A 27,474-nucleotide genomic window follows, 5' to 3' on the forward strand; every position below is an offset into this window, starting at 1 on the left:
CCACCACCACCATCACCACCACCACCATCACCACCACCACCATCATTACCACCATCACCACCACCACCACCACCACCATCACATCACCATCACCACCATCAGCATCACCACCACCACCACCATCACCACCATCACCACCACCACCACCACTATCATCACCATCATCATCACCACCCACCATCACCACCACCACCACCACCACCATCACCACCACCACCATCACCACCCGCCACCTGCCTCCAGGAGCACTGCAGCCTTGCCAGCCATCCCACTTTGGGCTCTGTCTCCAGGGATATGGGGGCTGGACCCTTCTGAGGCCAGCAGGGGCTCCACGCCAGGGTTGGTGGCAGGGCTGGCACAGGGAAACCCGGAGGGGCCACTGGCTTCACCATCTTAGCTACAGCAGCCCCTTCCCCTATGCCTCCTGGCCTGGGCAACAGCGGCTCGCATGGCCGGCCCACCGCTTCCTCCAGGGTCAGCAGCGTCTATTCTGGCAGCCAGCAGGGCTGGAGAATCTTGGGACTGTTGAGACCCTCCCCCAATCTCCCTGAGCCTCCAGGCACAGATGTGAAAAGGGTGCCCACTGCAGTCAGCACTCAACCCCCACAGCATCCAGGGAGGGAAGGGGGCCTGTTCTGCAGCCAAAACCACCACCCTGGCAGGGCTCAAGAGGGAAGAAAATGGGGAGGGGCCATTTGAGCAAATGAGCCCACCCATGAGCAGGGTGGACAGACAGACAGCACGGTCTGGCAGGATGAGGTCTCGTGAGCAGGGTGGACAGACAGACAGCACGGTCTGGCAGGATGGGGTCTTGTGAGCAGGGTGGACAGACAGACAGCACGGTCTGGCAGGATGGGGTCTTGTGAGCAGGGTGGACAGACAGACAGCACGGTCTGGCAGGATGGGCTCTCGTGAGCAGGGTGGACAGACAGACAGCACGGTCTGGCAGGATGGGGTCTCGGTCACTGGGGGGCCTGGGGCCCCTGGAACTCAGCATGTGTGGCTACAGCCACCCCGTGGGTCCCCCGGCCAACAGCCGCCACAAGCTGCAGCTTAAACAACCACCAGGCAGGTGACTAGCACGATGTATCGATCCAGGCACTAAAAACCCAGGAAAGACACCGAGCCACAGAGCCAAGGGTTCGCGGCAGGAAGGTGGGGGCGGCAGGGGCCGAAACAGCTGGCCCGGCCTTTCGAAAAAGCAGCTTTCTGGAGACAGATGACAAAGATGGGCCAAGCCATGGGAAGAAGCACTGAGAAGAAAGGGGAGGGAGGCTCGTTCACACCTGATGGGCTCCAGCCAGAGCCACCACTGACCTCCATCCCTCCACCCAGGACTCCCGGAGCAAACCCCAGGCAGTGGCTGGGGGCGCCCACCGCCAGCCTCGGCGCCATGACTCACCTTGCTGTGGGCATAGACCACAGAGCCCAGTAGCTTCCAGGTGCCTCCCCGCCGGTCCATGCGGATCATCCGTAGAATCTGCAGGAAGCGCAGGCTCCGCAGCGCGGACGTGGCAAAGACATTGCCCTGGGAGCCGGCAGCCAGCACCGCGATGGAGGCGATGAGCACCATGATGTCTACAAAGTGGGCATAGAGCTGGTGAGCTGGTGCGCCGCCCCCTGCACCCGCATGGAGAAAGCCCCCACCCCAGGTTCCAGGAGGCTGTGCAGAGGGGCGGGAAGGTGTATGCCCAGCGCCTGGTGTGGGCTCTGTCAGGACCCAGGAAGGACATTACTATCGTCTACCCTGCCTGCAGGGCCCGGGACGGGCAGCCCGGCACAACATCCCTCTTCCTGACATTTAGGCCGAGTTAACCACAGGCTCTGACTCCAAGTCAGCAGGTGAGAAGAAACTTCCAGAAGGAGCCAGTCCTGCCCAGCCTCTCTGGCCCACGTAGACCTAGCCCCAGCTCCCCCCAGTGCTGAGTCCATCCCTGGGTCCCTGGCCCCGATTCCAGCAATGCGACCCCCACCAGGCCTCACCAATCACACAGAACGGCTTCCGGGCAAACTTGAGCCGCCCCCTCCAGCCACGGTACCGGCAGCAGCAGCCTGCGGCCCAGATCCGCACGAAGTACTCCACGCCAAACACCACGATAGTCACGATTTCCTGCAGGGGAGGAAAGCTGAGGCCACCTCGAGGCCTGGGGGAGGCCTTGGGGGCCCAGCCTGGCCCCCCACAGGGGCAGTTCTGGCCCAGGGACCAAGCCACAGGGCAGGAGGCCCCCAAAGGAAACTCCAGCTTAGACTGACCCACACAGGGCCCCCACCCCTCTCCAGCCTCTGGGCAGCAAGGGTTGGGCCCTCTGGAGACCGTGCATCCGGGAACACAGCCGAGTACGAACCATGGGGCCACCCTCCCCACCTCCCTGTCTGCGTTGGGGACTCTGTCTGGGCTGGGGAACCCTGTCTGAACTGGGGGGCCCTGTCTGAGCTGGGGAACCCTGTCTGAGCTGGGGGGCCTGTCTGAACTGGGGGAATCCTGTCTGAGCTGGGGGGCCCTGTCTGAGCTGGGGGGCCCTGTCTGAACTGGGGGAATCCTGTCTGAGCTGGGGGGCCCTGTCTGAGCTGGGGGGCCCTGTCTGAGTTGGGGAACCCTGTCTGAGCTCGGAGGCCCTGTCTGAGCTGGGGGGCCCTGTCTGAGCTGGGAGGCCCTGTCTGAGCTGGGGGGCCCTGTCTGAGCTGGGGGGGCCTGCTCTGTCTGAGTTGGGGGGTGCACAGCAGGGCTGAGCTGAGGGAAGGCCCCAGGTAACTACAAAGGGGGTCTCAGCCTCCACCCAGACCTTGGGCAGCCCCAGGACAGAGGGGCAGGGTGGGCAGTAGAGGGGGGTGCATTCAGATGGGGATCAGTCTCCTCGAGGGCCCCCTACCCCGTTACCAACAGCGACACAGGAACTGCACTCCCGTTGCCATGGTGCCCACCCTGCCCTGGCACAGGGTTGCTGCAAGCATCACAGCCCCCACCCCGACGCCCACGTCTGCCGTCTGCTGGGGACACCCCACAGCTCTGGCTCCAGAGATAGATAAAGTGGGGAGGGGAAAGGGAGGGAAGGAGGGAGGGTGGACCTGCCCAGGGTGGGGTGATGGAGGCAGGGCTGTCAGCCACTGTGAGGTCACCATGAGGGGTGAGGTGAGGGCTGAGTTACAGCCAGGGTGGGGCTGGGGCATAGCCGGGGCTGTGGGGCTGGGGGCAGGTGGGAGCTGACAGAGCACAAAGACATGGCCAGAGCTGGGGCTGGGCTGGGACGGGGCTGGAGGGAGCAAGGCAGGGGAGAGGCATCGTGTGGTGGGGGTGGGGAGGCCTTTACAGGAAGCCAGGGTTGGGGGCATCAGAGGCCCTGTAGTAACAGGAATGAGGGACAGATGCCCAGGCAGCTCTGGCTCCTTCCTGGGCCCCTCCAGCCCCCACCCTCTCGCGGGGCTCACCAGGATGTAGAGGGCCCCCTCTGAGCTCTTCTCATACTCCTTGATGGTGGAAAACACAGACAGCACGAGGCAGGAGAAAACCAGGAGGAACCTGGGGGCAGGGAACACGTGCTCAGCCAGGCCGCAGCAAGGCACCAGCATGGCTGCATCTCTAGAACGCAGGACCCCACTCCCCACCCACCCCACCAGAGTCCACTCAGGCCACAGGGCACCCCCACAGCCACCTCCCAGGACCCCAAACTCCACAGTGGCACCGTGCGCAGCTGCCTCTTCCAGGACACACCCCCTCTCCACTCTGGCCCCCGCCCCCTGTCAGGTTTCAGCCCTGGTAGCTTCATCCTTTGGCAGCGTCTCCAAAACTCTCAGAGTCGAATGGGAACAGCAAGGCCCACCCATCAACGGCTGCAAACACAGGAACAAGCCAAACCCCTGGGGCAGAAGGCACCCGATCAACCTTCCCTGCTGCTCGCTCTCAGCCACCTCCTCCAGACCCCAACGCAGATGGCTTCTCTGCTAGTTAAATCCAGAGCCAAGCAACAAGAGCTCCTGGGATCACCTCCTTTCCAGCCTCGTCCTGGCTGCCAGGAGGCTCAGTTTCTCCTTCCTCCTGGGTTGCAGGCGCCTCCTCCCACCAGTGACTTCCACCGTGATTGCTCTTCCCATCCACGTCCCATGCAGTTACCTCACTCACCGATCCTTCTTCAACTTCCCCTCAGACGCTCAAGTTCACGCCCCACCAAAATTCCCCCAAATGCATGTTTTTTGTTTGTTTTGTTTTGTTTTGTTTTGAGATAGAGTTTCACTTGTCATGCAGGCTGGAGTGCAGTGGCTCGATCTTGGCTCACTGCAAGCTCCGCCTCCCAAGTTCAAGCAATTCTCCTGCCTCAGCCTCCAGGGGAGCTGGGATTACAGGCGTGTGCCACCACACCAGGCTAATTTTTGTATTTTTTAGTGGAGATGGGGTTTCATCATATTGGCCGGGCTAGTCTTGAACGCTTGGGCTCAAGTAATCCTCCCGCCTTGGCCCCGCAAAGGGCTGGGAATACAGGCGTCAGCCACCATGCTTGGCCCAGATGCATGACTTTTTCTCAGCCCTGCATCCTCCTCTGATACAAGCGGCTCTGCTACACTTGCTCCCTTGCCCACCCCAGAAAGCTACAGATGGGAGGAGCCCCCACCCCCCCGAAGACCCTGCTGCGGGAACCCGGCTTGCGGCCACCCACGTAGAAGAGACATAGATCTCCCAGCTCTTCCTGGGAGCAAAGCTGTGCCGCCCAGAGCCTCAAGCTGCCGCTCTGGCAGGAAAGCCAGCTCCAGCGTGCCGAAGCCACTGAACACACCAGAGAGAAACCCACTTCGCGGGAAGCAAATGCTTTGTCCCATTTACATTTTTCACAGGTGTTCTGGGATGTGAAGGGGACGTGTCCAACATCCAGGTCCTTGGTCACAGCCATAAAGGAGGCCACGCGTGGGACACGCCCTCATTCCAGGCAATGGGAGAGACGCCTTCACCTTGACCGTGTTGCTGCCTCTCGTTCCAACCGTGCTCTGAATCAGGAGTGGTGGGGACACAGCCACAGAGCAGCCGCCTCCCCGTGTCCGCGCCCTATGCTGTCTTCACACTCGCCATCACCTTGCACACCTGGCGGCACCGCATGGCCGCCACGGAGCCTGTGGGGCCCTCCTGTGTCTCAAACCTGAGCCCTTCCCTGGCGCCCACACCCAGGTGGGAGAGTCCCCACACTCAGGATCTCCTTCCCTCTGTCCCCGAAGCAGTGCTGCAGTCCAGCCTGGGTTCCGGGGCACTGTCCTGGCTCCCCTCTCCCCATTCCCACAGAGGAAATATTCCTTGGATGCCCCGACCTGCAGGGCCGAGACGCTGAGCCGGGGTGCTGGGCAGGGGCACTGGGCCGGGGCACTGGGCACAGGCACGGGCATCCTGGGGATCCCTCCAGCCTGGACACGCCCCCCCCGACCTGCTGGGCTGAGACACTGGGCACAGGCATCCTGGGGGGGTCCCTCCAGCCCGGACACACACCCCCAACCTGCTGGGCCAAGATGCTGTGCCAGGGTGCTCTTGGCATCCTGGGGGGTCCCTCCAGCCTGGACATGCCCCCCTGACCTGCTGGGCCGAGACATTGGGCCAAGACACTGGGCACAGCCACAGGCATCCTGGGGGGGGGGTCTCTCCAGTCCAGACATGCCCCCTTGTCATTGGAGCTTTGGGGCATCACTGCACCTGTTGAGACCCACCCCTCCTGTCTCAGCCTCACAATTTCCTTTCCAGTCTGGGGGTGCGGGGGTGCTCATCGGATCGAGGCTGGCCAACCACGGCCAGCAAGTGGTGGCCCCAGAACCTCTGCTGGAACTACCAGGAATAAGGCACCCCCTTCCCACGAAGGTTGTCAACTAGGAGGAGGCAGGCCTGGGGCACTGGCAGGAGGATGGGTGGGCACAGGAAAACCTGCCTGAAGATGAGGTCACAATAAGGAAGGCAGCACTGAGGGATGGAGAAGAGACCTGAAGACACATAATGTGAGCACCTGGATCCAGCTGTGCCTGAAGCCCCTTGGACTTCCAGGTTTGTAAGCCCATTACTTACAACACTCTAGACTTGTTTTCTGCCCCTTGCAAACAAAAGACCCTGACCTTTCAGGCTATGATCAGCTGACAGACATGGGTGTGTCCCTGCTCTGAGCCCACACCTGACTCCACAATGCTGTGACCACAGCTACTCTGACCCACGGCTCCTCCCTGGGCAGACAAGCCTCGTGGCTGTGACACAAGCTGCCACGGATCAAAAAGGGAAAAACAAGTCCTCGGTGTGCGTAGCTATTTAGGGAGCACAGGTCAGCGTTGGTCACAGAGGCTGGAGGGTTCGGGGAGCAGAGGTCAGCGCTGGCCGCAATGCCTGGAGGGTTTTGGAGGGTTTGGGAAGCGGAGGTCAGCATTGGCCGTGGTGCCTGGTGGGAAGAGGACACCACTCCGCTCACAGCTTCACTGTCCTGTAGGAGAGCCCCTGGGGAGCACCGCAGAGAGGGGAGGGACTCCCCAAAGGCTGAGCTCCACGGCCCAGGAGAAGAGGGAAAAGCCCCAGCGTCTGAGCTCCCGGGAGAAGAGGGAAGAGGGAAGCCCCAGAGTCTGTGGCCGGCAGGGAGACTTCTCAGACTTTTGGCCGCAGAGGCAGAAGGACGGGGCCAGGCCATCCAGGCACAAACTGGGGCCCCCATCACCCCAGGCTTAGGCTCTGAGCCCCCAAACCAGGACCGGCCCATTGGGTGGTGGCAGCAATTAGAGCACATCATTGGGCCCACATCTGACACACAGCGCTCAGACCAGACCCCCTCCTGCACCATCAATACCACCACCAGCACCCACACCCAGCTCCCAGCCCCCAGCCCTGCACTGCCTGTGCCCCGGGACCTGCCCGCCCGTCCCGCTGCAGGAGCTCGCTGCCCTCTGCCCCTACAGGACCCGCACCCCCCTCACCCACCTCACCCCCCCGCCACCCGCCTTACCACCCTTCCCTCACCCAAAGGGACGAATTGCCCCAAACCCTCCTCCCACTGCTCCGGAGGGACCTAGAAAAAACCCTGGCTGCCCTTCCAGAGGTCACAGGCCCAGCACACACGCCGGACAAGCGTGGCCGCAGAGGTCATAGGCCCAGCACACATGCCGGAGGAGCGCGGCCGCAGAGGCCCAGCAGAGATCACAGGCCCAGCACACACGCCGGACGAGCGCGGCCCCTTCCAGAGGTCACAGGCCCAGCACACACGCTGGACAAGCGCGGCCGCAGAGGTCACAGGCCCAGCACACATGCCAGACGAGCATGGCCGCAGAGGTCACAGGCCCAGCACACATGCCGGACGAGCACGGCTGCAGAGGCCCAGCAAGACCACCACACATGGGGTCAGGGCTGGATCTCCCTCCCCAGGTGGCTTCAGGCTTCCAGGAATAAGGCAGCACTGATGCTTGCCCCCGTTCCAGGGGCCCCGGGGCTACCAGAGGTGTAGGAGGCCATGGGTGCCCCAGGCAAGAGCCAGGACTCCCTGAGGCAGCACTGGGCGCTGCAGTCACCCCTGGGGGCAGAGACTGAGAAGACGGCTGGGGAGGTGGGGGAAGCCAGGAGATCCCTAGCCCAGAGGTCACACAGGGTCATGATGGGGTCAGGTGGGGTCAAGGTTGAACAAGAGTGGCAGGTGCCCAGGTGAGAGCTGGCAGAGCAGCGTCTGTGGAGCCAGGGCTGCGGGGACTCAGAAGCAGGGGAGGGCAGGCCTGTGCCGAGAGCCCTTGGCATAACTAACTCCATCTTAGAAAAAGACTCCATTTTGTCTCACAGGGCACTCTACCGAGAAGGAAAAGATGTTCTGTTTAAGAAACAAAAAACAAACAAACAAAAAAAGAAAACCTGGCTGGGCATGGCGACTCACGTCTGTAATCCCAGCACTTTGGGAGGAGGCCGAGGTGGGCAGATCACTTGAGGTCAGGAGTTCGAGACCAGCCTGGCCAATATGGTGAAATTCCATCTCTACTAAAAATACAAAAATTAGCCAGGCATGGTGGCACGTGCCTGTAATCCCAGCTACTCGGGAGGCAGAAGAATCGCTTGAACCCAGAAGGTGGAGGCTGCAGTGAGCCGAGACCACGCCACTGCACTCCAGCCTGGGTGACAGAGCAAAACTCTGTCTCAAAAAAAAAAAGAAAAAAAAAAAAAGAGTCCGAGTCCAACCAGATAAGGACACACACAAGCCCGTCCGCCGCGCTCAGTTCTCCCTGGAGCCTCTGTCGTCACCGCCATCTCACAGCTGCCTGCAGCGGCCCAGGCCAGGCCTCTGGACTGCTATTAATCCTCCATCCTGGGTCTTTTCCTCACGATGTTAAACCTGACTTTGGGTGGAACGTGGAACCTGACTGGATGAGCACACGGCAATGTACAGTCTGCAGCACTGACTGGCGTGGAGTGGCCGTGACCGCAGTGTGACCCAGAAGCTCTAGGGAGAACCTGCCTGCTTGGGAACTCCACGTAGCTCGTGGCGTCTGTGACTGAAACGGCATCAGTGAAAGTCTGACCTTGTGGAAAGACACAAACCTGAGTGGGCCTCGTGTCAAGCCCGTCCTGTGTGCAAAGTGCCTCCAGGACCCGGGGCCTCGGGCAAGCTCCACTCAGCCAAGAGCAAGAAGGCGACCGAGCCATTCCGAGCTCAATCACGACGGACACCCCCGTGGCTTCCCTCTGCCCGGACCCAGTCATCTCCCCCATGAACACCCCTGGATGTGGGGAGGCTGGCACGGCCCCTGTGCCCCCTTCCAGCTCGCTGGAGACCCCCAAGTCCAGGCAGCCTGAGTCCTCCAGCCTGGGCAGGCACAGTCCCTATAGCTCTGCCTTCCGACTCCCCAGCAGCGGCCTCTGCTGCGCAGCCGGGAACGTCGTCCAGGGCAGGGAAGGCGCGGCACAGGGTGGTCCTCCCGAGATCTGCCCCGGGAAGGGCCACGGCCATGTTTCAGAAGCATCCAGGACCATGCGGTCTGAAGCAGAGGTGGAGGCTTCAGGCACAGGCGGCCCGGCTGAGGTCAGCCCCACCCCTGCCCATCCCAGCACCAGAGCCAACCGAGGCCGGGCACTGCTGAGCCACCGGCAGCAGTGGTAGAAACTGTGCCTTTGAAGGCTCTGGCCACCGAGCACCCACACCAGAGATGGAGGCGCAGGGGCCAAAGTCACATTTGAAAGCATCTCATGTGAACACTGTCAGCATCTCTAGCGTGAGCCCCAGTTCAGATTCCACCCACACACTCGCCGAGGATGTCCCAGCCCCATGCCATTGAGAAGCAATAATCCAGTGCCCGCTTCTGAGCCGAGGGCTTCATAAAGTGCAGCTGCAGCTTCACTGCGACCCTTAAAAAGCCAGTGATGGTCAGTGCCCACAGCCCCCACACGGCCGCCAGCATCTACAGCACTCGGACCAGGCCAGGCGGGGCCAGTGGCTGCCTGCCCTCTGCTTTCCCCCGATCGCCAGCCTCCCCTCCCTCCCTGTCCCCCTTGCGACCATGTATCGAGGGGACGCCGGTGGCTGTCCACAGATGTCCCCGAAGGCAGGGTCACGGTTCTGCTCAGGGTCCTCTCCCTGCGGTTCCCACAGCAGGGGTGGGCCTGTGAGGCCGGCCACCTCCGTGTCTCCGGGCTCAGCATCCGCTGTCCATCCTGCGGGATCCACAGACGACAGGGGCTATGAATGGAGTTTGCCCCTCACGCCTTATTCCTCGGGTGAAAACTTTCTAAAGAGAAACGTCTAGAAAGAGAAGACCCATTGGTCATGCTAAGGTTGCTCTAGAAAAGCAGGATACATGCTTCATTCTTTTGATTTTCTTGGTGTAAGTTTTCAAAATCGGATCAGCTCCTCCAGATCTTCCAGTGGAGGTAGATTGGGTGGGGTCATTTGCTTTTTTTCTGAGGACCGTGATGAAGCCATGGCTCCAGCTGCCCAAATCAGCCCGTCCACCTTTGCCCGGCGGGAGCGTGGCCGTCAGAGCAGCTGGTTTCATCTGTGGATGCCCAAGGTCCTTTCCACCGCAGTCGGCTCTGCCCCACACCGGCCTCTCTTTGGGATGTCTCCCCAGGTTCCTCCAGGCAGGAGGAGGGAAGGTCATTCCATTATGGACAGAAAGTCTAGAGGGCCCCACGGGCCATGTACCCACCAAGCTCTCCCAGAAACAGAGCCGACTGGGCAGAACCCGGTGCATGTGGGGACTGACTGAGGAACGGGCTCCTGAGCGTGTAGCGGGGGCTGCTGAGTCAGCAGGGCTGGCCGGAAGCACAAGCAAGAGCTGAAGCCGCCATCTGAGTCCGAATTCCACAGGGCAGCAGGCGGGAAACTCAGCACGACTTCCACGTTGCCATCTTGAGAAAAATCCCTTTTCTTCCGGAAACCTCAGTTTCTGCTCTCAAGGCCTCAGCTGCTGGGACGAGGCCCACCCCCATGGCGGAGAGTCACTAGCTTCACTTGAAGTCCACTGAGCTAAGTGTTCCCGCCAGAAAACACCTGCACAGCAGCACTGAGGCAGGTGCATGGCCACCAGCCGGGCACTGTGGCACGGCTGAGCGGATGCATAAAGTGGGCATCACGGGCTGGGAGAGGACACGGGCCTCAGCCAGAGGCCTGGAGCAGGAACGGGCTGACTCAGCGGTGCAGGCCCAGAATGCCCTGACTGGTGTCCGGGACAGTGGTGGGCAGAGCCAGGTCCCTAGCCGGAAGCTCAGCTCCAGGGCAGGTCCAGGCCACACACCCGCCCAGGACCCCACCAGCCGGCCTGCAGCCGCAGAGAGAGGCCCCACCGGGACCTGCCTCATGGGAACTGGGAGCCTCCACACAGGTCAGCGAGAACGCTTCAGCCCAGGACGACAGGCCAGCCGGAGCTCCAGCTGCAGGGGCAGAGGCAGGGGTGGGGCGGGGGCTTCCAGGAAGCAGAGTCCCTGCAGGCTGAGGGGAGGGTCCAGGGCCACATGAGAAGCTCCAAGTGCAACACCGCGTGTGGAGGCGGGTCCAAGAGCCAGCGCCCGTCCCCCCGCACCCCTCCCCGCCACTCCCAAGACCACAACCCACAGGCTGGTCCTGCCCTACCCAGGGCCCGCACCGCAGCGGACACCGGCACAGCAGCACCAGGAAGGCCCTCACCCTCGGCTGCCCCGACAGGCTGGTCCTGCCCTACCCAGCTGCCCGCACCGCAGCGGACACCGGCACAGCAGCACCAGGAAGGCCCTCACCCTCGGCTGCCCCCACAGGCCCACAGCTTCCAGCTCGAAGGCACTGGCCCCGAGGCACCGTCACCAGGGGGCCTCGGCCCCGCCCACGTGTGCAACCCAGAGGCCTCCGCCCGGACCCCGAACCGAGGCCCAGGCAGACAAACCACACGCGAGGGACGTCCCATTTCCAAGCCGCGATTAATTTCCCGTGCTCGTTGGCCAAGTTCTTCAATTAACTGAGCCCTGGGAAAAGTGTGCAGACATCTCGTGCGCCTTCTGCGGGCAATTCTCTGTCTGCCTAATGGGGTTTTCTCCGGACTCTCAGCGGGTGGGAGCAGGGGAGGATGGGGGGGTCCCTGGCTTCCCAGTCAGGAGCCCGGAGGCTTGGGAGGCGGGAGGGGCACAGCGGGGACACAGAGGGCATCACACACCACAGGAGGGGCTCAGGGACCCAGCTCAGCCCAGCAGAGCCACGCACATAATCCAGGGGGCGGCTTCCCGAAGGAGGCACATACAGGGGCAGGCGGGGGCAGCTACAGGGTAGAGGAGTTGGCCACAAGGGGAGAAGGGGAAGGGCATCCCCAGCAGAGGGAATGGGGAGGGGTGGGGAGGCCTGGAGAGAGAAAGGCAGGCGTATCCACGTCTCATGAGGGTGAGGCTGCCCAGACTTGAGAACAGGGTGGGGTGGGGGCAAGGACAGCCCCACAGACTCAAATTCTGAGTCCTTGGTGCCACATCCAGGAAGGCAGCTCCTAGGGCTGCAAGGAACCTTCCTGTAAATTAAAAAAGAATAAGGTCCAGATCCTGGGTGTTCGAGACTCAGCCTGCTTCCTAAGGTGGCTCGGACCAGGCATCTCGGAGCATTCCAGAAAGCCTGCAGGCGAATGCCCCCGGATATGGCCGAGATCTGCAGCTCCTCCCAGCAGGCATGAACCAGGAGGAATAAAGCCAGAATTCAGGGAGAAGATGAATCTCGCAGCCAGCCCCTCAGAAGGCTCCGGCTCCTTCCAGCTCAGCTTCCACCCGTCTGCCCCCGCCTTGCCGGCCCGCAGACCCTGCATGGAGGAAGCCGCTGCCCCTCCCGCCGCAGCCCCACTGAAAAGTGCAGGCAACAGCTCCGAGTTTTGCTTTTTAAGTTTTTGGAACAGATGGCACAGATGGCGCCACCGGGGGCGGCCAGTGCAGGGGAGGCAGAGAGACGGACGCATGAGAAGAGCCGCAGAGGAGGGAGGAGGCGGCATGGGGGGCGTCTGGGTCCGTCTCGGGGACACAAAGATCTCACTGCCTCAGCCATGGCTCCAGGCCCCAGGACAGAACAGGGAAGAAACCTCCAAACTGATGGCTCCCGAATGCGCTGGCCAGACATCCGGTCGGCTGAACTGTGGGGAAGACACAGGGGCCTCCAGGCCTCCGTCCACACACCGCGGTGTCCCCAAGACATCCACACTCAATGCCCATCTTAGAGGACGGGAAACTGAAGCTCACCGAAGCGGGTGAGGGCCTCTGCCTCTGAACCAGGGGAGAGGGCGGCAGGAGACCCCGATGGCATCCCCCAGGCCGCGGGAGAAGTGGCTCCCGGGAACGCTGGGACACTCCCTGCCCATGTGGCCTCGGGGTCCGGCACGGCAAGTGTCCAGATGTGGGACACTCCCTGAGAGCCAGCCGCCAGGGGCCTCACAGGGCGGGGCCATCACCCCCTCAGACCAAGGCCACAGTGTGGGTACAGCCCCTCCTACACTAAGCAGGGGAATACAGCCCACGACGGGGCGTTCAGCTGGGGTCTCACTGGCTCGGCAAGGGCTGCCCGCCCCCTCCTCCCAGGCAGTGGCCAAATCTGCAGGGAAAGAAAGAAGAGGCTTCCTACGGGAGGACGGGGGAGGATGAGGGGAGGACGGCAGGAGGACGACGGGAGGACAGTGGGAGGACCAAGCAGCTTCTCTGAAGCCCAGAATTACAACACAAAGGGTTTCTAGGCTAATTATGATAATGGGTTCAACTTCAGGAGCTTCCCTGGCAGCCGTTGCCAAGGAGACGAGGCAAGTAGCTGGTCCCCAGCCCCAGATTCGGGGAAAGAGTCAGGGTGGGGGCGGGGAGGACCCACAGAGCCCTGGCACCCACCACTGAGCAGAGGGCGTCAGCTGGGGCTCACCACATGTCCCTGATGCACAGCCCAGCCCCGTGCCCATCAGACAGCCCCACATCACGAGAGGCCACGGCAGGGATCAGGCACCCCGAATCCAGCCACAGCCTGAGCGTGGAGCAGGGGGGGTCCCCTCTTGGGAATGGGGATCCAAGAGCAAACAGGAGAAGCTGGGCAGGGAGGGGCCCGTGGGAGGGGCCAAAGGGCCACCAGGCCACAAAGGGTGCCCAGTTAAGGCCAGACCACAGTCCTGGGGCCCCACCGCTGGCACCACAAGCCGTGAGATGCAAAAGCTCCTCTGCTCACGGGGCCCCCACCTCCGGAGACTCCTCTGCTCACGGGGCCCCCACCTCCGGAGACTCCTCTGCTCACGGGGCCCCCACCTCCGGAGACTCCTCTGCTCACGGGGCCCCCACCTCCGGAGACTCCTCTGCTCACGGGGCCCCCACCTCCGGAGACTCCTCTGCTCACGGGGCCCCCACCTCCGGAGACTCCTCTGCTCACGGGGCCCCCACCTCCGGAGACTCCTCTGCTCACGGGGCCCCCACCTCCGGAGACTCCTCTGCTCACGGGGCCCCCACCTCCGGAGACTCCTCTGCTCACGGGGCCCCCACCTCCGGAGACTCCTCTGCTCACGGGGCCCCCACCTCCGGAGACTCCTCTGCTCACGGGGCCCCCACCTCCGGAGACTCCTCTGCTCACGGGGCCCCCACCTCCGGAGACTCCTCTGCTCACGGGGCCCCCACCTCCGGAGACTCCTCTGCTCACGGGGCCCCCACCTCCGGAGACTCCTCTGCTCACGGGGCCCCCACCTCCGGAGACTCCTCTGCTCACGGGGCCCCCCACCTCCGGAGAATCCTCTGCTTCCGGGTCCCGCCGCCTTCCTTCCCCAGTCTGGTAGAAGGGGATATTTCTTTTCTGGGAAAGCATGACACAGACGCCACCACCCCACTCCTCACTCACTTCACGCACTTGGGGAAGAGGACTCAGCGCAGGAGGGGCCAGGGCCCCCCAAGGCCAGTCCCACAGCCAGCCCCCTCGCTCTGCAACCCTGGATCCTCCGGTCAGGACCCTGCCCCAGCGGCTGACTCCGAGTTGGCTGGGGCTGTTCATCTCATCTTGCGTATTTAGTTAAATGAAAACGGAACATGTGGAGGATGGGCGGGCAGGAGGGAAGGCGTTGCCGCCTCGCTGCCACCCTCAGCCCCTGCCTCAGACAGAGCTGGGGTTGGGTCAGGAGGGGCCCCTGACATCAAGACCCCACTCCCAGCCCCACAGGCTAAGCTTCTCAGCACACCCACGACCTGCCAGGAGGGAAGCAGCCCTACAGTAAGGAAGATGCACACATGCCCGTTTCACAGACGGGAAAACAGAGGCTCTGAGGAGACTCTCAGAGGCCCATGTGCGGACTGGCTGGAGCAGGCTGGCTGCACAGCCCCCACCATGCACCCCTCTCCCACCGCAGGGGGTCCTGGGGGGTCCCATGCGGCCTCCTTCAGAAATTCCCTGTCCAGAATAGGGCTGGGAGCCCAGCAGGGCCCTGGGGGTGAGCAGGAAGCCAGCATGAGGCCGGAGCAGGCACCAGGTCCAGGACTGCTTGAGCCTCCCTGGGGGCCCTGCTCATCTCGTCCATTAGGCGGCCGCTGCGCTGCAACCTGGAATCTAATTTCACCGTCTAATGAACTGCTCTGTTTCCAGGACACACAACACCTCCCACCTCGGAAGTGACGGGCGCGGGCGCTGCTGACAGAGTCCAGGCGTGAACCAGGCATGAACCAAGCATGATGGATGACCACAGACCGCCAGGGGACACAGGCCACACTCCTGCAGAGCTGCACATGGAGACCTCTCGCCCCATGCTGGGCACTGCGTGGCTTGTACCTGCCAGGCCGGGGTCCACCCTCATTTGGAGCTTCTGGCAGCACCCACCTGAGCCAAGGCCATGGGGCAGGGATGGGAGGTGGGCCAGGTGGGACCAAGCCTCCCAAACACTGAGTGCTCAACTGGACCCTGACAGGCCACAGGTCAGGAAGTCTCGGGCCCTCAGAAGGCCCAGCTGCTGGCCTGGTGCTCACAGCCTCCAAATGGCCTGGGCCTGCCTGTGCCCATCTGGCACCTACAGCCCTCCTTCCAACATCCCGGGCAGGAGGCACTCTCAGGGGGGCTCTCGATGCCCCCCACTCACCATGGCCCCAGGATGGCCACTTCCCTCAGCCAGCTGTGGCTCCTTCGGGAATCGGAGCGGAGGAGCTAGAGGCGGGGTCCTGCCCACCTCCCGCAGCAGACGCCCAAGGCTTACAGGGACCCCCAGCCCCCCAAAGAGTACCACCCCCAGCCCCCAGCACTGCTGCAGCCAACACAGGTCCTTCCAGGGCCTTTGCCCCGGCCCAGAAAGAGGGGGCGTCCACCGTGCACCCCAGGGGCTCTGGGAGCTGCAGCTGTGGGTGGACTCCCAGGCCCTCGCAGGAAACCCGCTGGCTCAGCACACAGTGAAATCAGCTCCCCGGGCACTGCCTCGTGACTTAGCAGCACCTGCTCACAGTCCCTGGAGACAGAAGCTCCGCAGGGCTCATTTGTTCTCCATTAGTCACCTGTCCCACCCAGACCACAGATGCTGGACAGAGACCCGGTAGGTGCACCAAGAGGGCTGGCCAAAGTGCCCAGCCCAGCCCCATGCAGAGGTCCTGGCTCTCCCTCCCGGACCCTGCAACGCCCGTCCCCCGACCTCCCTGGCTTGCAGCCCCTGGCCTGGGGTCCCCTGGACTTTGCTCTGCCTCCCAGCATGCCCCGGCTGCCCACTCTCCACTGCCCCATTCCAACCCACAGAGCCCGCAGAGAAGCGTCCCTGTACCAGCCACCTCGATCCCAGAAGCAGGCGGAGAAGCTGGGTGGGAATGGCGGCCGGCATAGGGGAGCCCCAAGCCCTGAGGACAGACCCCGCCCTGGCCTGGCCCTCAAGACCTCTGCAGTCCCTCATGGTGGACCCCACGCAACCCATCCACCCTGCTCCCATCCTGCCCTCAGCAAGCGCCCTCCCTGCCTCAGGGCCTTTGCATGTGCCCTTCCTACTGCCTGGAATCCTCTCCTACCCACAGGTCCCCGGGCTGCCTCCTCATCCCCCAGACTTCAATCTCAGGTCACTTTCTCTGAGGTCCCAGGGCCACCCCCTCATCCCCCAGGCTTCAATCTCAGGTCACTTTTTCTGACAGGCTGCCCGACCCTCCCTTCCCTGGGCAGCCCCCAACTCTCTCTGGTGTATTCTCTCCAGGGCCCTGGGCCCGACCAAGCACTGTCCCCCCAGGGTGGGGTCTGCTCGCCCTCCCAGAGGCAGCACCCCCACATCCTCTGCTCACAGTGGCCCCAAGTGCCCAGCCCAGAACCTGCACAGAGGGGTCACCCCACATCCAGGCAGGCCCCCGAGACAGCCATGCCTAACCCCCACCGAAGCAGGCCAGTGCCCTCAGCTGGTTCACAGCCTACAGCTCCAGCCCCTGGCCCCTACAAACTTCCTAGTGAGTGCTCTCTCTTGTCCTCCACTTGCACACCTCTGGTGACGGAGGGCTCACCCCACAGAAGGAACCTCGTTCTAACACAAGCCCTCCTGGGCTAGCCTGGGTCCTCCCTCTCCCCTCACCAGCCTTCCTGGTCAGGGTGGCCTCATGACCTAATCACACTCAGGCAGACCCAAGGCCTGCAGGACGGCCTTGGATGGGACACATGTGGATTCCCCAAGCCTCAAGTGGACACGTCCCCAGGACAGCTGTGGTGTCAACATCCATGCAGGGACACCGCACAACACGGGGACTCTGTTGTTACCCGTGACCACAGGTGGCTGGACAGGCACTGCAGTGGCCCCAGGTCAGAGACAGGCTGACCACCTGGCCTTCGAGACTCATCTTGCCCATGAGAAGTGCAGACAGTATGCTGCTAACACTGCAGAGGGATGGGGACTCCTGAATCCTATTCTGTTTAGAAACGCACAGGTGGGCACAGACAACCGGAAAGAAATCAGAAAAAGCAAATGTCCTTCCCTGTTTTCCACACTTTCCCAATCTCCTGCGGTGAATGTGCTTATTTTGTAATCAGAAGAAAATAAGCCACGATCAAATGTTTCTTTAAGAAATGAGGGTGGCTGGGCGCAGTGGCTCAAGCCTGTAATCTCAGCACTTTGAGAGGCCGAGACGGGCGGATCACGAGGTCAGGAGATCGAGACCATCCTGGCTAACACGGTGAAACCCCGTCTCTACTAAAATACAAAAAATTAACTGGGCGAGGTGGCGGGCACCTGTAGTCCCAGCTACTCAGGAGGCTGAGGCAGGAGAATGGCGTAAACCCAGGAGGCGGAGCTTGCAGTGAGCTGAGATCCGGCCACTGCACTCCAGCCTGGGCGACAGAGCGAGACTCTGTCTCAAAAAAAAAGAAAGAAAAAAAAAAGAAAAGAAACAAGGGCGGCAGGGGCCGCCAGACCCCCTCACCCTGACAGACGCCGTCCTGTCCACTCACCACTCAGGCCAAGGCCCCCCTACTTTCTTCACGTGATCTTAACTCAGCTCTTGGCTAATTAAACGGCACCCGTGGGAAGGGGTGGTCTCGGATAAGCTGGCTCAGTGTTAACTATAAAGCAGAGAAGCTGGCCGTGTACCTTGCCCCAGCAGCCACCCCCAATCATTCCTTGGGCAGGCACCTCCCAAACACCAGCCCCTTTCCCAAAGCTGCCCAGAGGCGAGCCAAGCCCCTGACTCTATGGCCTGGGCAGATGCCAACCAAGAATGAGTCACACAAAGGGATCCTCTGGCCCACGAGGAGACATAACTGCAGCTCCTGGTCAGGACCACGGCCAGCACCCGGGGGCCGGCCTCCTCCCCCATCCCCAAGAGTGGCCCCAGCGCCTGGACAGGTAGGAGGGCAGAGATATCACCTACCCCAGGAAGCAGGGAGGAGGCTGCACCTACCCCAGGGAGCAGGGAGGGGGTGGCGCCTACCCCAGGCCATATGGAAGAGCCGGCACCTACCCCAGGGAACACGGAGGAGGCAGCACCTACCCCAGGGAGCAGGGCATCTGCCCCCACATCAACCACCTGAGCAGCAGGCAGCCAGGAGTGGGGCCCTAGAGCCTCCTTTCCCTGCACACACCTTCTGTCTTCAGCCTGAATGGGTTTCCACAAAAATGTAACTTTTCAATGACAGGAAAAGTGAGTGTTAAACTTCTCTGCATATCTGGTCCTTTGGGATGAGAACATTCTTACAGCCACCAGGCAGCTTCTAGGAATTCATCCTGCAGACCTGCACCTTGCGTGAAGATGTGCACGGAGCCCCACGTGGCACCGTTTGCAGCGGCAAAGTCCTTGCACCTGCTTCAAGGTCCATCAGTGCGAACTGGTCAGAGAAGTGGTGAGCAGCCGACGGATCTAGAGGGGGAGAAGCAGGGAGAGGGGGCCACACGCACAAGGCAGGACACAGAGTGACTCCACACATGTGAAAAGAAATGAGTGAACACACACAGACACACACGTGCCATACCTCGGCACGCATGCAGAGAACAGCTCCAGGAGAGGGGCCATGGCTGACCCAGTGAGGAGACAGGGCAGCACAGAGGGGCAAATCGTTCTGGCTGGATGTCATTTTGTATATTCCAGGGTTTCCATGGGTGTCTTTTCTGAGTGTGTGTGGCTGTGTGTGTCATGTGAACTTGACCTATTCTGGAAGAACGGGTAAGAAGGGGGTCATCTCCCAGCTACTCAGGAGGTCAAAGCAAGAGGATCGCTCAAACCAGGAGCTCTGGGCTGCTGTGAGCTACAATCACAACACTGCACTCAGCCTGGGCCACAGAGCGAGACCCCTACTCCTAAAATAAATAACAGAATACAGACATCAGGCCCTGCCTGGCCCTACCTGGTCTACAAAGGGGACTCCAGTCTGCCTCCTGCTCTGTCCTGGGGTGACGCTACCCAATATCCCTGCTTCCCTGACCGCCCTCCTCCAGGAGAAGGAAGCCCAGTCGGCCGAGTGTTGCTGCCTCTTCCCTGGGGCTCAGCCTCCACGACAGACAAACTTTAAAGTCCCACACACGTGCCTTCTGCACCCTGAGTCCCAGTTTAGAGGCCTACACTGCACACGGGGCAGAGACACATTAACCAGGCGCCCGCGGCCTCCCACCCACAGCCCCTCAGGGCAGGCATCCCAACCTCTCATCCCTGCCCGAGGCTTCTCCCCACCTCCCCCCAGGACGGGGATCCAGGGAGAAACTGGCCTTTTGCTCCCACTCACCCTTCCCATGTGTTTTCCAAGACTAAAGAGAAAAGCAAAAGCTCGAAAGTTCTCAGGTTTTCAGCTTAGGTCAAGGGTAAGTGCTCCACGGGGAGGAACAGAACTAGAGAAGACCTGGAGGACGAGATGGGGGCAGGCAGAGGCAGCAGACGCCTCCACGCCACAGATACAGAGGAAGAATCTAGAAGGAGGCTCCCTGCAGGCCAGGAAGCCTGGAGCCCAGCCCTGCCACACCCCCAGGAGCTGCCCGTCCGCCCCCACTGAGATGACTCAGAGATGGGAGACTCCGAGGTCCAACCAACTCCCGGCCGGACTCCCTGGAGCAGCCACTGCTCTCCTGAGTGTCCACAAAGCCACTCCCAGGAATTCAAAAAAATTAAAGACCTAACTGTATTCAAGCTGGGTAGGCAGCAGAACCTGAGGACAGTTCCAGAGCACGTCTGGAAAACATCCTCATCCTCAAAGCAAGGCAGCCACTGTCTGAAAACCGCCACTTCCTCTTCGAGAGGCCACCCAGTATCCCCTGTCTGGGGCCAGCACAAGTTGCTGGCACTGGGCTGGGAACTCTGGGCAGCTGGTGGCCAGGGAGAAGTCTTCTCGGAGGCCAGCCTCTCCACCGAGCTGACATCTCCTGCAGGGGGTGGAGGGGCCACCAAGTGCCCCGAGGCCTTGGGCAGGTACCTTAGCCTCACCCACCCCAGCCCCTCACCTGGCACAGGGTCTGTGGTTTAGATGACAGAAGGGACATGAAGCTCTGTGGAGAGCTCACGTCACCCCATCCTCCACCACACATCATCCTGGGGACCGACGTGCAACACCCCCCACGCACGGCAGCCTGCACCCCAGAGCTAGGAGCCCCTTTCAAGACTGAAGCCCCCACCGGGGCCGCCTAACCCCAGAGGGAGCACAGCACAGGCCCACTGCTAACAGGAAGAAGCACCTGTACTCTGGCTCCCCTCTCCGCAGGAAAGGGGTCCCAGAATCCAGCCACTCCGTGTGTGGGGGCAGGAGCCCTGCTGACTTAGAAACAAGTGGCACATGGATCAGCATTCAAACTTGCCAGCCAATCACCCACAGCCCCGTGCAGACCCTCCCCAGTGGGGCTGAGGGGGCTCTCCTGCCCTTTGCAGGGGTGTCTCCCCCACGCGCCCCCAGTCCCATCCTCTCCATGGCTCCAGATGCTCACAACCCCAGAACACTCAATGGGACAACTCAGAGAGGGGTACAGAGAAAGAAAAGCCACACAAGCTCACCAAGGGCACTCTATTTCAGAAGTGCCTCCTTCTCCTGGAAATGTCGACCCTGAAGCTCTCACTGGGAAATCTCTGGCCTGGCCCCCGGCAAGTAACAGGCATGGGTTTGGGGCTGAGGCCATCCCAGCAGCCCTGTGGCCTGCCAGACCTCAGAGCACTCCCGTCAGGGGCGACAAGAGCCAGAGAGCTCTTCAGCTCCATGTCCTCCTGGATGAATTAAAAGCATGACCCATCCCAGCTTCAGACAGCAAAAAGTCTAACCCTCCATTTCCCAGACCCCCGACCAACCCATTTGCTAAGTAGCGTCCTGAGTCACTCCCTCCTCCAGCTCTGCGGGTACGGCTTTCTCAGGCTGCAGGGGAAACAGACGGGCTTCTCAGGGCCCACCCGCCTTGCGCTGGCCGCCTCCAGCACGCCCCCCTCGCCCATAGCCATCAAGGACAGAGCCTCGTCCTGCAGGGCCCGCCGCTCTATCACCTGCTGCTGAGGCCAGCGGTCGGCAGGGCCCTGCCACTCAGAGCCCACCAGGGAGGCAGGAACCAGAACCCACTCCGAAATCAACAGAGCAAGCTCGGCAAACAGGCCGGTGAGCGTAGGGGTCGCACGCAGGGGCCAGTGGGAGCCATTTCCAGAGAGTTCCTCAGGGATAAGCTCAGATCTGCAGACCCCTCCTCCTTCGACCTTGGACCTGTTGGCCGGGTTGAAGAGGTGCTGCCCACCCTACGCAGGACGCGCTTCCTCCTCTGAGCATGTCCAGGGCCTCCCCTCAACAGAGGCGCGGTTTTGAGTCAGAAGGCAGAGCTGAGCTCCAGCCCTGCACAGGGCATCCCGGTTCCAGACACAGCTGTTTCAGCTGTCCGCTCCGTGCTAAAGGCGGCCTCATTGCCGGGCCCGTGTCGGCGCTGAGGCCTCCTGGCGGGTTCTCTGGTGTGGTCTGCGTGGACACTCGACGCATGCACCACAGCTCTTTCACGGCTTATGGGGTTCACTGGAAAAACCTGCCACAGTGGTTTTTCAAGCCAAAGATCATTCCTATCCTCCAAGCCTCAACCCTCAGGATGCTGGGAACATGCCGGAAGCCACAAACAGGAAGACAAACCCCCAAACACCCGGCACACACAGGGCAGGCAGCCTTCGTTCCAGGGAAACGGCCGGCCAGCCCCATACGACAAACAGGCAAGCTTCCGACGCCCGAGCCTGGGCCTCGCGCTCCAACCCACAACCTCGCCCTCAACAGCAGCGCAGGCCTCTCTGTCACAGCCCAGCCGCTGACCAATGGGACTGAGAATCGGCTGGAGGGGTGGATGGCAGAGCGACGCCGTCCCTGCTCCTGGCCTCCACGCTTCGTCTGGGGTGAGGCCTTCCGTTCTGCTGAAGGCGCCTCACGGTCATGGCGATGATGGCTACGAGCTCGGTGAACGTGGCAGGCATCAGGCGTCCTGGGGAGTGACTCACACATCGAATCCTGGCGGCAACCACATGACAGACGCAGAATGGTTACCCCCACCATGCAGATAAGGAAACTTGGGTCTAGGATCCCAATGCTGGCCAGTCTCAGGACAGGACCCAGCCAGAGCCCCAGCCCTGCCCTCCCTGGGTCTCACTCCCCACAGGTCACGCGGGGCCTTCGGAACCGTCTCCACAGGTCACAGCTGCACAGGAGCACGTCTCACATGGGCGGAGGCCCAGAGGGGAGTGGGGCTGCATAGTGGACAGCACACACACCAGCAGTTTCCCGTCTCAGAGCTACCCGGCACGCACACAGGAAAATAGTTAAGACGACCCCCGGCGAGGTAACGCACTCGGGTCTGTCTGTGATAATGAGATGTCGGACACAAGGCCAACGTCTCTCCCGAGGGACATCGCAGGCATCACCCCACCATCCTTGCCCCCCATCCTCCCAAAACGGGCACACTGCTCTCGCCTGAGCCTTTAATAGGACACAGCCTGGCCGCTGGCCCCAGCCTCCCATCCAACCTCAGTGGACACTCGGAGGGCCCAGGGCACAGGCTGCCACTCCCCAGCCTCTGGGCAAGGCAGCTCAACCATCCCATATCCCTTCTCGCCAGATTCAAGGCCCCCACAGGTCCCCCTTGGTCCTCCAGACCTGCCCATTTTCCTAGAAGGGAACTCACTCTGTGTAGCAGATTCATCTCCCCACACTGGAAGCAGCTTCAGGCGGAGGCCAGCCCAGCTCCTCCACAGCTGCGGAACGTCACTCCTACAGGGCTGGGCCCAGCCTGGCTCTTCAGTGACTTTGGAATGTCATTCCTATGGGGCTGAGGCTGACCCAGCTCCTGTGCGGCGATGGAGGCTATGGAACGTCACTCCTACAGGGCAGAGGCTGGCCCCGTGCTCTTGCGAGCAGCTACAAGATGCTGAGTGTGCACACGGGGGCATGGATGCGTCAGGAGCACAGGGACTGCGGAGATCCACAGACTCATTCGTTTATCAACTAAAACAAACTGGGAAAACCACTATGTTAAGCCACTCTCTACCACTGGACTCAGCCTATGCCCTGAGAAGTGACCACAGCTCTGAACACTCCAGGATTTAAGCATTTTCGAAACTGGAGACAGGACTCCCACGTGGTCAGCATCCTAGGGGTCGAGAATCCTTAGTGCCCAGCAGTGCCCACATCCAGGGCACCGGCGCCTCTGGAGACACCGTATCTCTGCAGAGATTGGCTTGCAGTGATTTCTAATAACACGGATTTCCTCTGCTCTAACTGTGGAATGATCAGGAGGAGCGTTCCTGCTTACCCGTTAGCTCCCATCCTCTCGCAGACACAGAATGTGCACAGAGACTGACTCCACCTCCACCGTATAACGAGGCAGCGTCACGTACAACATCTTATCACTCCAGAGTAACTTCACTTTAAATTATTTGGTGAGGGACAGAATCCTGCGAGGAAGCCCAAGACCTCCCGAGGGGCCCAGGAACCAGAGAAGTCCAGGTTTCCCCGGAAACCACAACTCTCCAAGGCTTTTTCACCTTTTGGGAAATTTCCATAAGATTTCCTACCCAGGAGGCTGTGGGAAGAAGTGGAATGTGGCCGTTCAAACACTCAAGTCTCTTTCTTGGCACACAGTGCTCCATCAGCAGAGACCGGACCCTGGTCCTGCCAGGGCCCCGCTCTGTGCTGGGTAAAGCCCAGGCCTGCACTCACCCCTCAAAGCAGCCTGACCAAGAAGAGAGTGCCGGCGCCTGCTCACCCCAGCCAGCCCTTCAAGCGCTCATATCAGCCTCAGAGCTGAACGCAAGGGTGGGAGAGGGGCCCGGACGGCCTGTGCTCAGCACCATCCGAGTTATCCAGGACTGTGAGGGGAAGCGCCTGGGCCCCGGCAAGAGGGGACTTGAACATAGGCCCTCCAGCCCCAGGCCACTCTCTGCAGTGAAATGGGAGACAGCACCTGGTCAAGCAGCCCAGGGCCATAGGCCCTTGCAACCCTGGACCCCATCTGAGGCCTGGCCCAAAAGCCAAGATGGCACAGCGAGCCCCAAGGACAGGCCCTCCCTGGTGCCAGAGTTCCCATCTGGCCTATTTTAAACACAGCTTCACCCTGGCCATTCAACGTGGCTGGGCTGCTGGCAAGCTCAAGCAATCTGCACCCCAGCTGTCATCTCAGGCTGGGACCCCTCCTTTCAGTTAAGCAGGACGACTCTGGAGCTCACTCAACCTTCCTCTGCCTCAGTTTCCCCATTCACAGGGATGGGGCTGTGTGACCCTCTGGCAGGCTGTAACTGAGGCCCACACCCACCCAGTGGGAACAGAGTGGACATGTCCAGTGACCCACGTGGGGATCCTGGACGAGGAGATTCAAGTCCGTGGTGCAGCAGTGCCTGGCTCCATCCTGTGCACAGATGGGCAGCAGGAGAGACGCTGGAGCTGGGGATTCAGGCTCCGAAGGGCATCCCCATGGTGCTCTGGCCCAGAGTCCCCTACGGCAGCCCCAGGCACATCATCTGCTGAGTTTGGGCCACTTCTGCAGCTCACACTCCCTTTGGGAGGGTCTGGGAGAGGTGGGCCGGCATGCCGCCCCCACCAGGCAGAGAGCAGGTCTGACTCAGGGAGGCCCTGTCTCCAGAATCTCTGGGAACGCACCAGGCAGCGTGAGCGGAGGCCGCAGCTCCACACGGAGGAGCAACGGTGGAAAAAGCCCCTCTCTAACTCAGTGCTGACGTCTCCACCTCCCCAGAGCCGGGGCAACAGGGGCCTGGCCTGATGCTTACCAAGCCCTGGGGCCATAGGGCAGCAGCCACCGCCCTCTCTACCCCAGACAGTGGCCACCCCGGGTCCAGCAGGGCTGCCCAGAGAGGTTCTCACAACTTGACCTCTCCGAAGCGAGACGCTGGCGGCAACAGGCAAAAGGGAGGTGGGCCTGGGGACCTGTGTCCAGCCACAGCTGGGTGCAGCAGCACGGGGAGCCCTGGCCTTCCCCCCACTCCCGGCTGCCCCAGGCCCAACTCAGCTCCATCTCCGTTTAGCTGATGAACAAACGGACCAAATGATGCCTAACACACAACCCGGCCAGTCCATGCCGGGCCAGGCAGGGGACACGGGGCCATCGGGCCTCCCAAGTCAGGGTGGAGGCTGCACCCCAAGGATGGGCTGGGCCATGGGGACAGCAGAGAACTCCACAGCAGGGGTCTGGGGGCCGGGCGATGAGTTGCACCCCTTTCACAGAGGGCACTGGGCCGGCCTGGTAGAGTGGGATGCCCCCCAGCAGCGGGGCTCACAAAGCCCTCGAGTGAGGAGCAGCTATGCCGATGTTACCCACAGAAAACTGAGGTTTGCAGAGGTTCTGAGACCAGCCCCCAGTGTCCAACCCGGGGCAGGATCAGAGACCCTGCTCTCCAGCCCTGACACTCAGAAAAAATCCCACCCACAGCAAAGGAGCTGAGGAGAGCCTAGGAGCCGGGGCTCAGGCAGGTTCAGGGAGCTGCATACCCACAGCAAAGGAGCTGAGGAGAGGCCTAGTGCAGGCTGGAGGGCGGGGCTGTTCGGAGTTGAGGGTGTCGCCTGAAGCCCCCACAAGCTGCTGCTCTGTAGACTCTATAGAGACTCAGGGTCGTCAGGAGGAGACGGCTCAGACCCCACATGTGCAAGCGCTCCTCATGCTTCACCCCAGTTCTGGACTGCCACCCTCAGGAGGCAGAGACAGGAAGGAGAACAGAGGGGCTGACCCACGCAGGCCCAGGCAGGGGGCGGCCAGTGGAGAGCTGCTGACCCAACAGGAAACCTCAGGAATAGCCAGGCTGGGCCCTTGGATCATGGGCTCAAAGCAGAACAAACCCTGGGCAGCACCATGGGTCAAACGCAGAATGGGGCTCTGGCCACTGAGGCCATCGGGGCAGGAGGGCTGTGGGGTGGGTTCTGTCCTGTCCTCATCCCAGGAGTCACCTTGGGCTGAGACCTAGCTGACCAGTACCGGCCCTCCAAGAGCCCCTTCGGTCCCCAGCCAGGTGGGGGCCATAAGGAGAGGCCGTTCCTGAGGACACAGAGGCTCATCCAAGGATTTGGGCATGGACCCTGGACTGGAAAGGCCAGACTCACCTCCTGGGGGCGGCAGGACATCCAGGACCCAGGAGGTCGGAGAAGCCTGTGCTTGGCGATTCCCGGGCTGGGTGCCCAGGGGCCCTCCACGGAGACACCCTCCCTGCAAGCGGCCTGGCATTTCCCTCTGGGATCTTCTCCCTACTCCAGAACCCTCCCATATCACAGCCCACGGAGGGTCTGCTGAGGGCACACACCCCTCTCGGCCCAGGTGGGCGCCCGGCCAGCTTGTGGCGAGTCTGCCCCTCAGTCCCATCCCAAAATGCCTCTCACACAAAATGGCCGGTCCCGGAGCTCAGCGGGTCCCTTGTTCAGCTGGGATGGGAGAGCAAGCGCCCTGGCACGGGGAGGCTGTGCACACCCGCCGCACAGGCCGCACGCGCAGCGGGCCGTGCAAATTCCACACGCGAACACCCAGGTGCACACGGACGCAGGCTTCGGCCGCCCCCCGCCAGCCCTGCCCCAGGAGGCAGCCGTGCCCTGAGCCTCGCCCGGGGAGCGGGGACAGCCCCTTCCAGGCCCAGGGCTGGGGGTCCCGGCTCTGCCGCAGCCCCTTCCCCGGGCCTCGCTCTGCCAAGGAGGGGTCCTGAGCCCGCGATGTGCACGGGGGCGGCCGCGGCTGCAGAGATGGGTCAGCGCCGCGCTGAGCGCAGGAGCCGAGGGGGGTTCGCGGGTCCAGGGAGGGGCGTCCGCGCCGAGGGGCAGGACAGACAGCTGCGCTCCGCCCGGGCTGGGGGGGGTCATGGGAGATCCTCCCGCATCTCAGGAACCCAAAAGCTGGCCCCAGGCTGAAGGAGAGCGGCTCGGGAGGATGGCGAAGGGCAGGCCAAACCCTCCCCCGCCGCCCCCGCTTGGTCGGGCGGCCCCAGCCCCGCGGGGCCCCGAGAGTCCCGGAGAGCCCAGACCCAGCGCTGCCGCCCTCCCTCCCCGGCCGGCCCTTTGTTCGGCGCAGCGGCCGCGGGGAGGGGCCTCCCAGGCTGAGGAGGGGGCTGGGGCGGCCGCACGTCTCCGTCCTGCGGGCCCGGAGCCCCCACCCGGACCTGAGCGGCCCCGGCCCCGATCCCGGAATCCTTCCTGCCCGCGCGCCGCACAG

At 62.2% G+C, this 27,474-nt stretch overlaps 1 protein-coding gene across 10 annotated transcripts in view; it reads right to left on the bottom strand.

The window, feature by feature from the left end:
• KCNQ2 (potassium voltage-gated channel subfamily Q member 2) overlaps window positions 1-26,738 on the bottom strand; it is a 68,231-nt gene extending 41,493 nt beyond the window's left edge. For 4 of the 10 annotated variants that reach the window (XM_017881230.1, XM_017881226.1, XM_017881225.1 and 1 more), the window contains exons 1-4: window positions 26,382-26,737; window positions 3,427-3,517; window positions 1,984-2,110; window positions 1,403-1,578 (exon numbers count right to left, since the gene is read on the bottom strand). In XM_017881230.1, coding sequence (XP_017736719.1) covers window positions 1,403-1,578; window positions 1,984-2,110; window positions 3,427-3,517; window positions 26,382-26,542 — 555 coding nt within the window. In that variant the 5' untranslated portion in view covers window positions 26,543-26,737. Of the gene's footprint in view, window positions 1-1,402; window positions 1,579-1,983; window positions 2,111-3,426; window positions 3,518-26,381 lie in introns of all 10 variants that reach the window. The other 6 variants (XM_017881224.1, XM_017881223.1, XM_017881221.1 and 3 more) reach the window with 2 other exon arrangements.
• Window positions 26,739-27,474: the final 736 nt, after the last annotated feature.

The sequence above is a fragment of the Rhinopithecus bieti genome, unplaced genomic scaffold (genome assembly GCF_001698545.2).
Source record: "Rhinopithecus bieti isolate Rb0 unplaced genomic scaffold, ASM169854v2 scaffold_12573, whole genome shotgun sequence".
NCBI classification, from domain to species: Eukaryota; Metazoa; Chordata; class Mammalia; order Primates; family Cercopithecidae; genus Rhinopithecus; species Rhinopithecus bieti.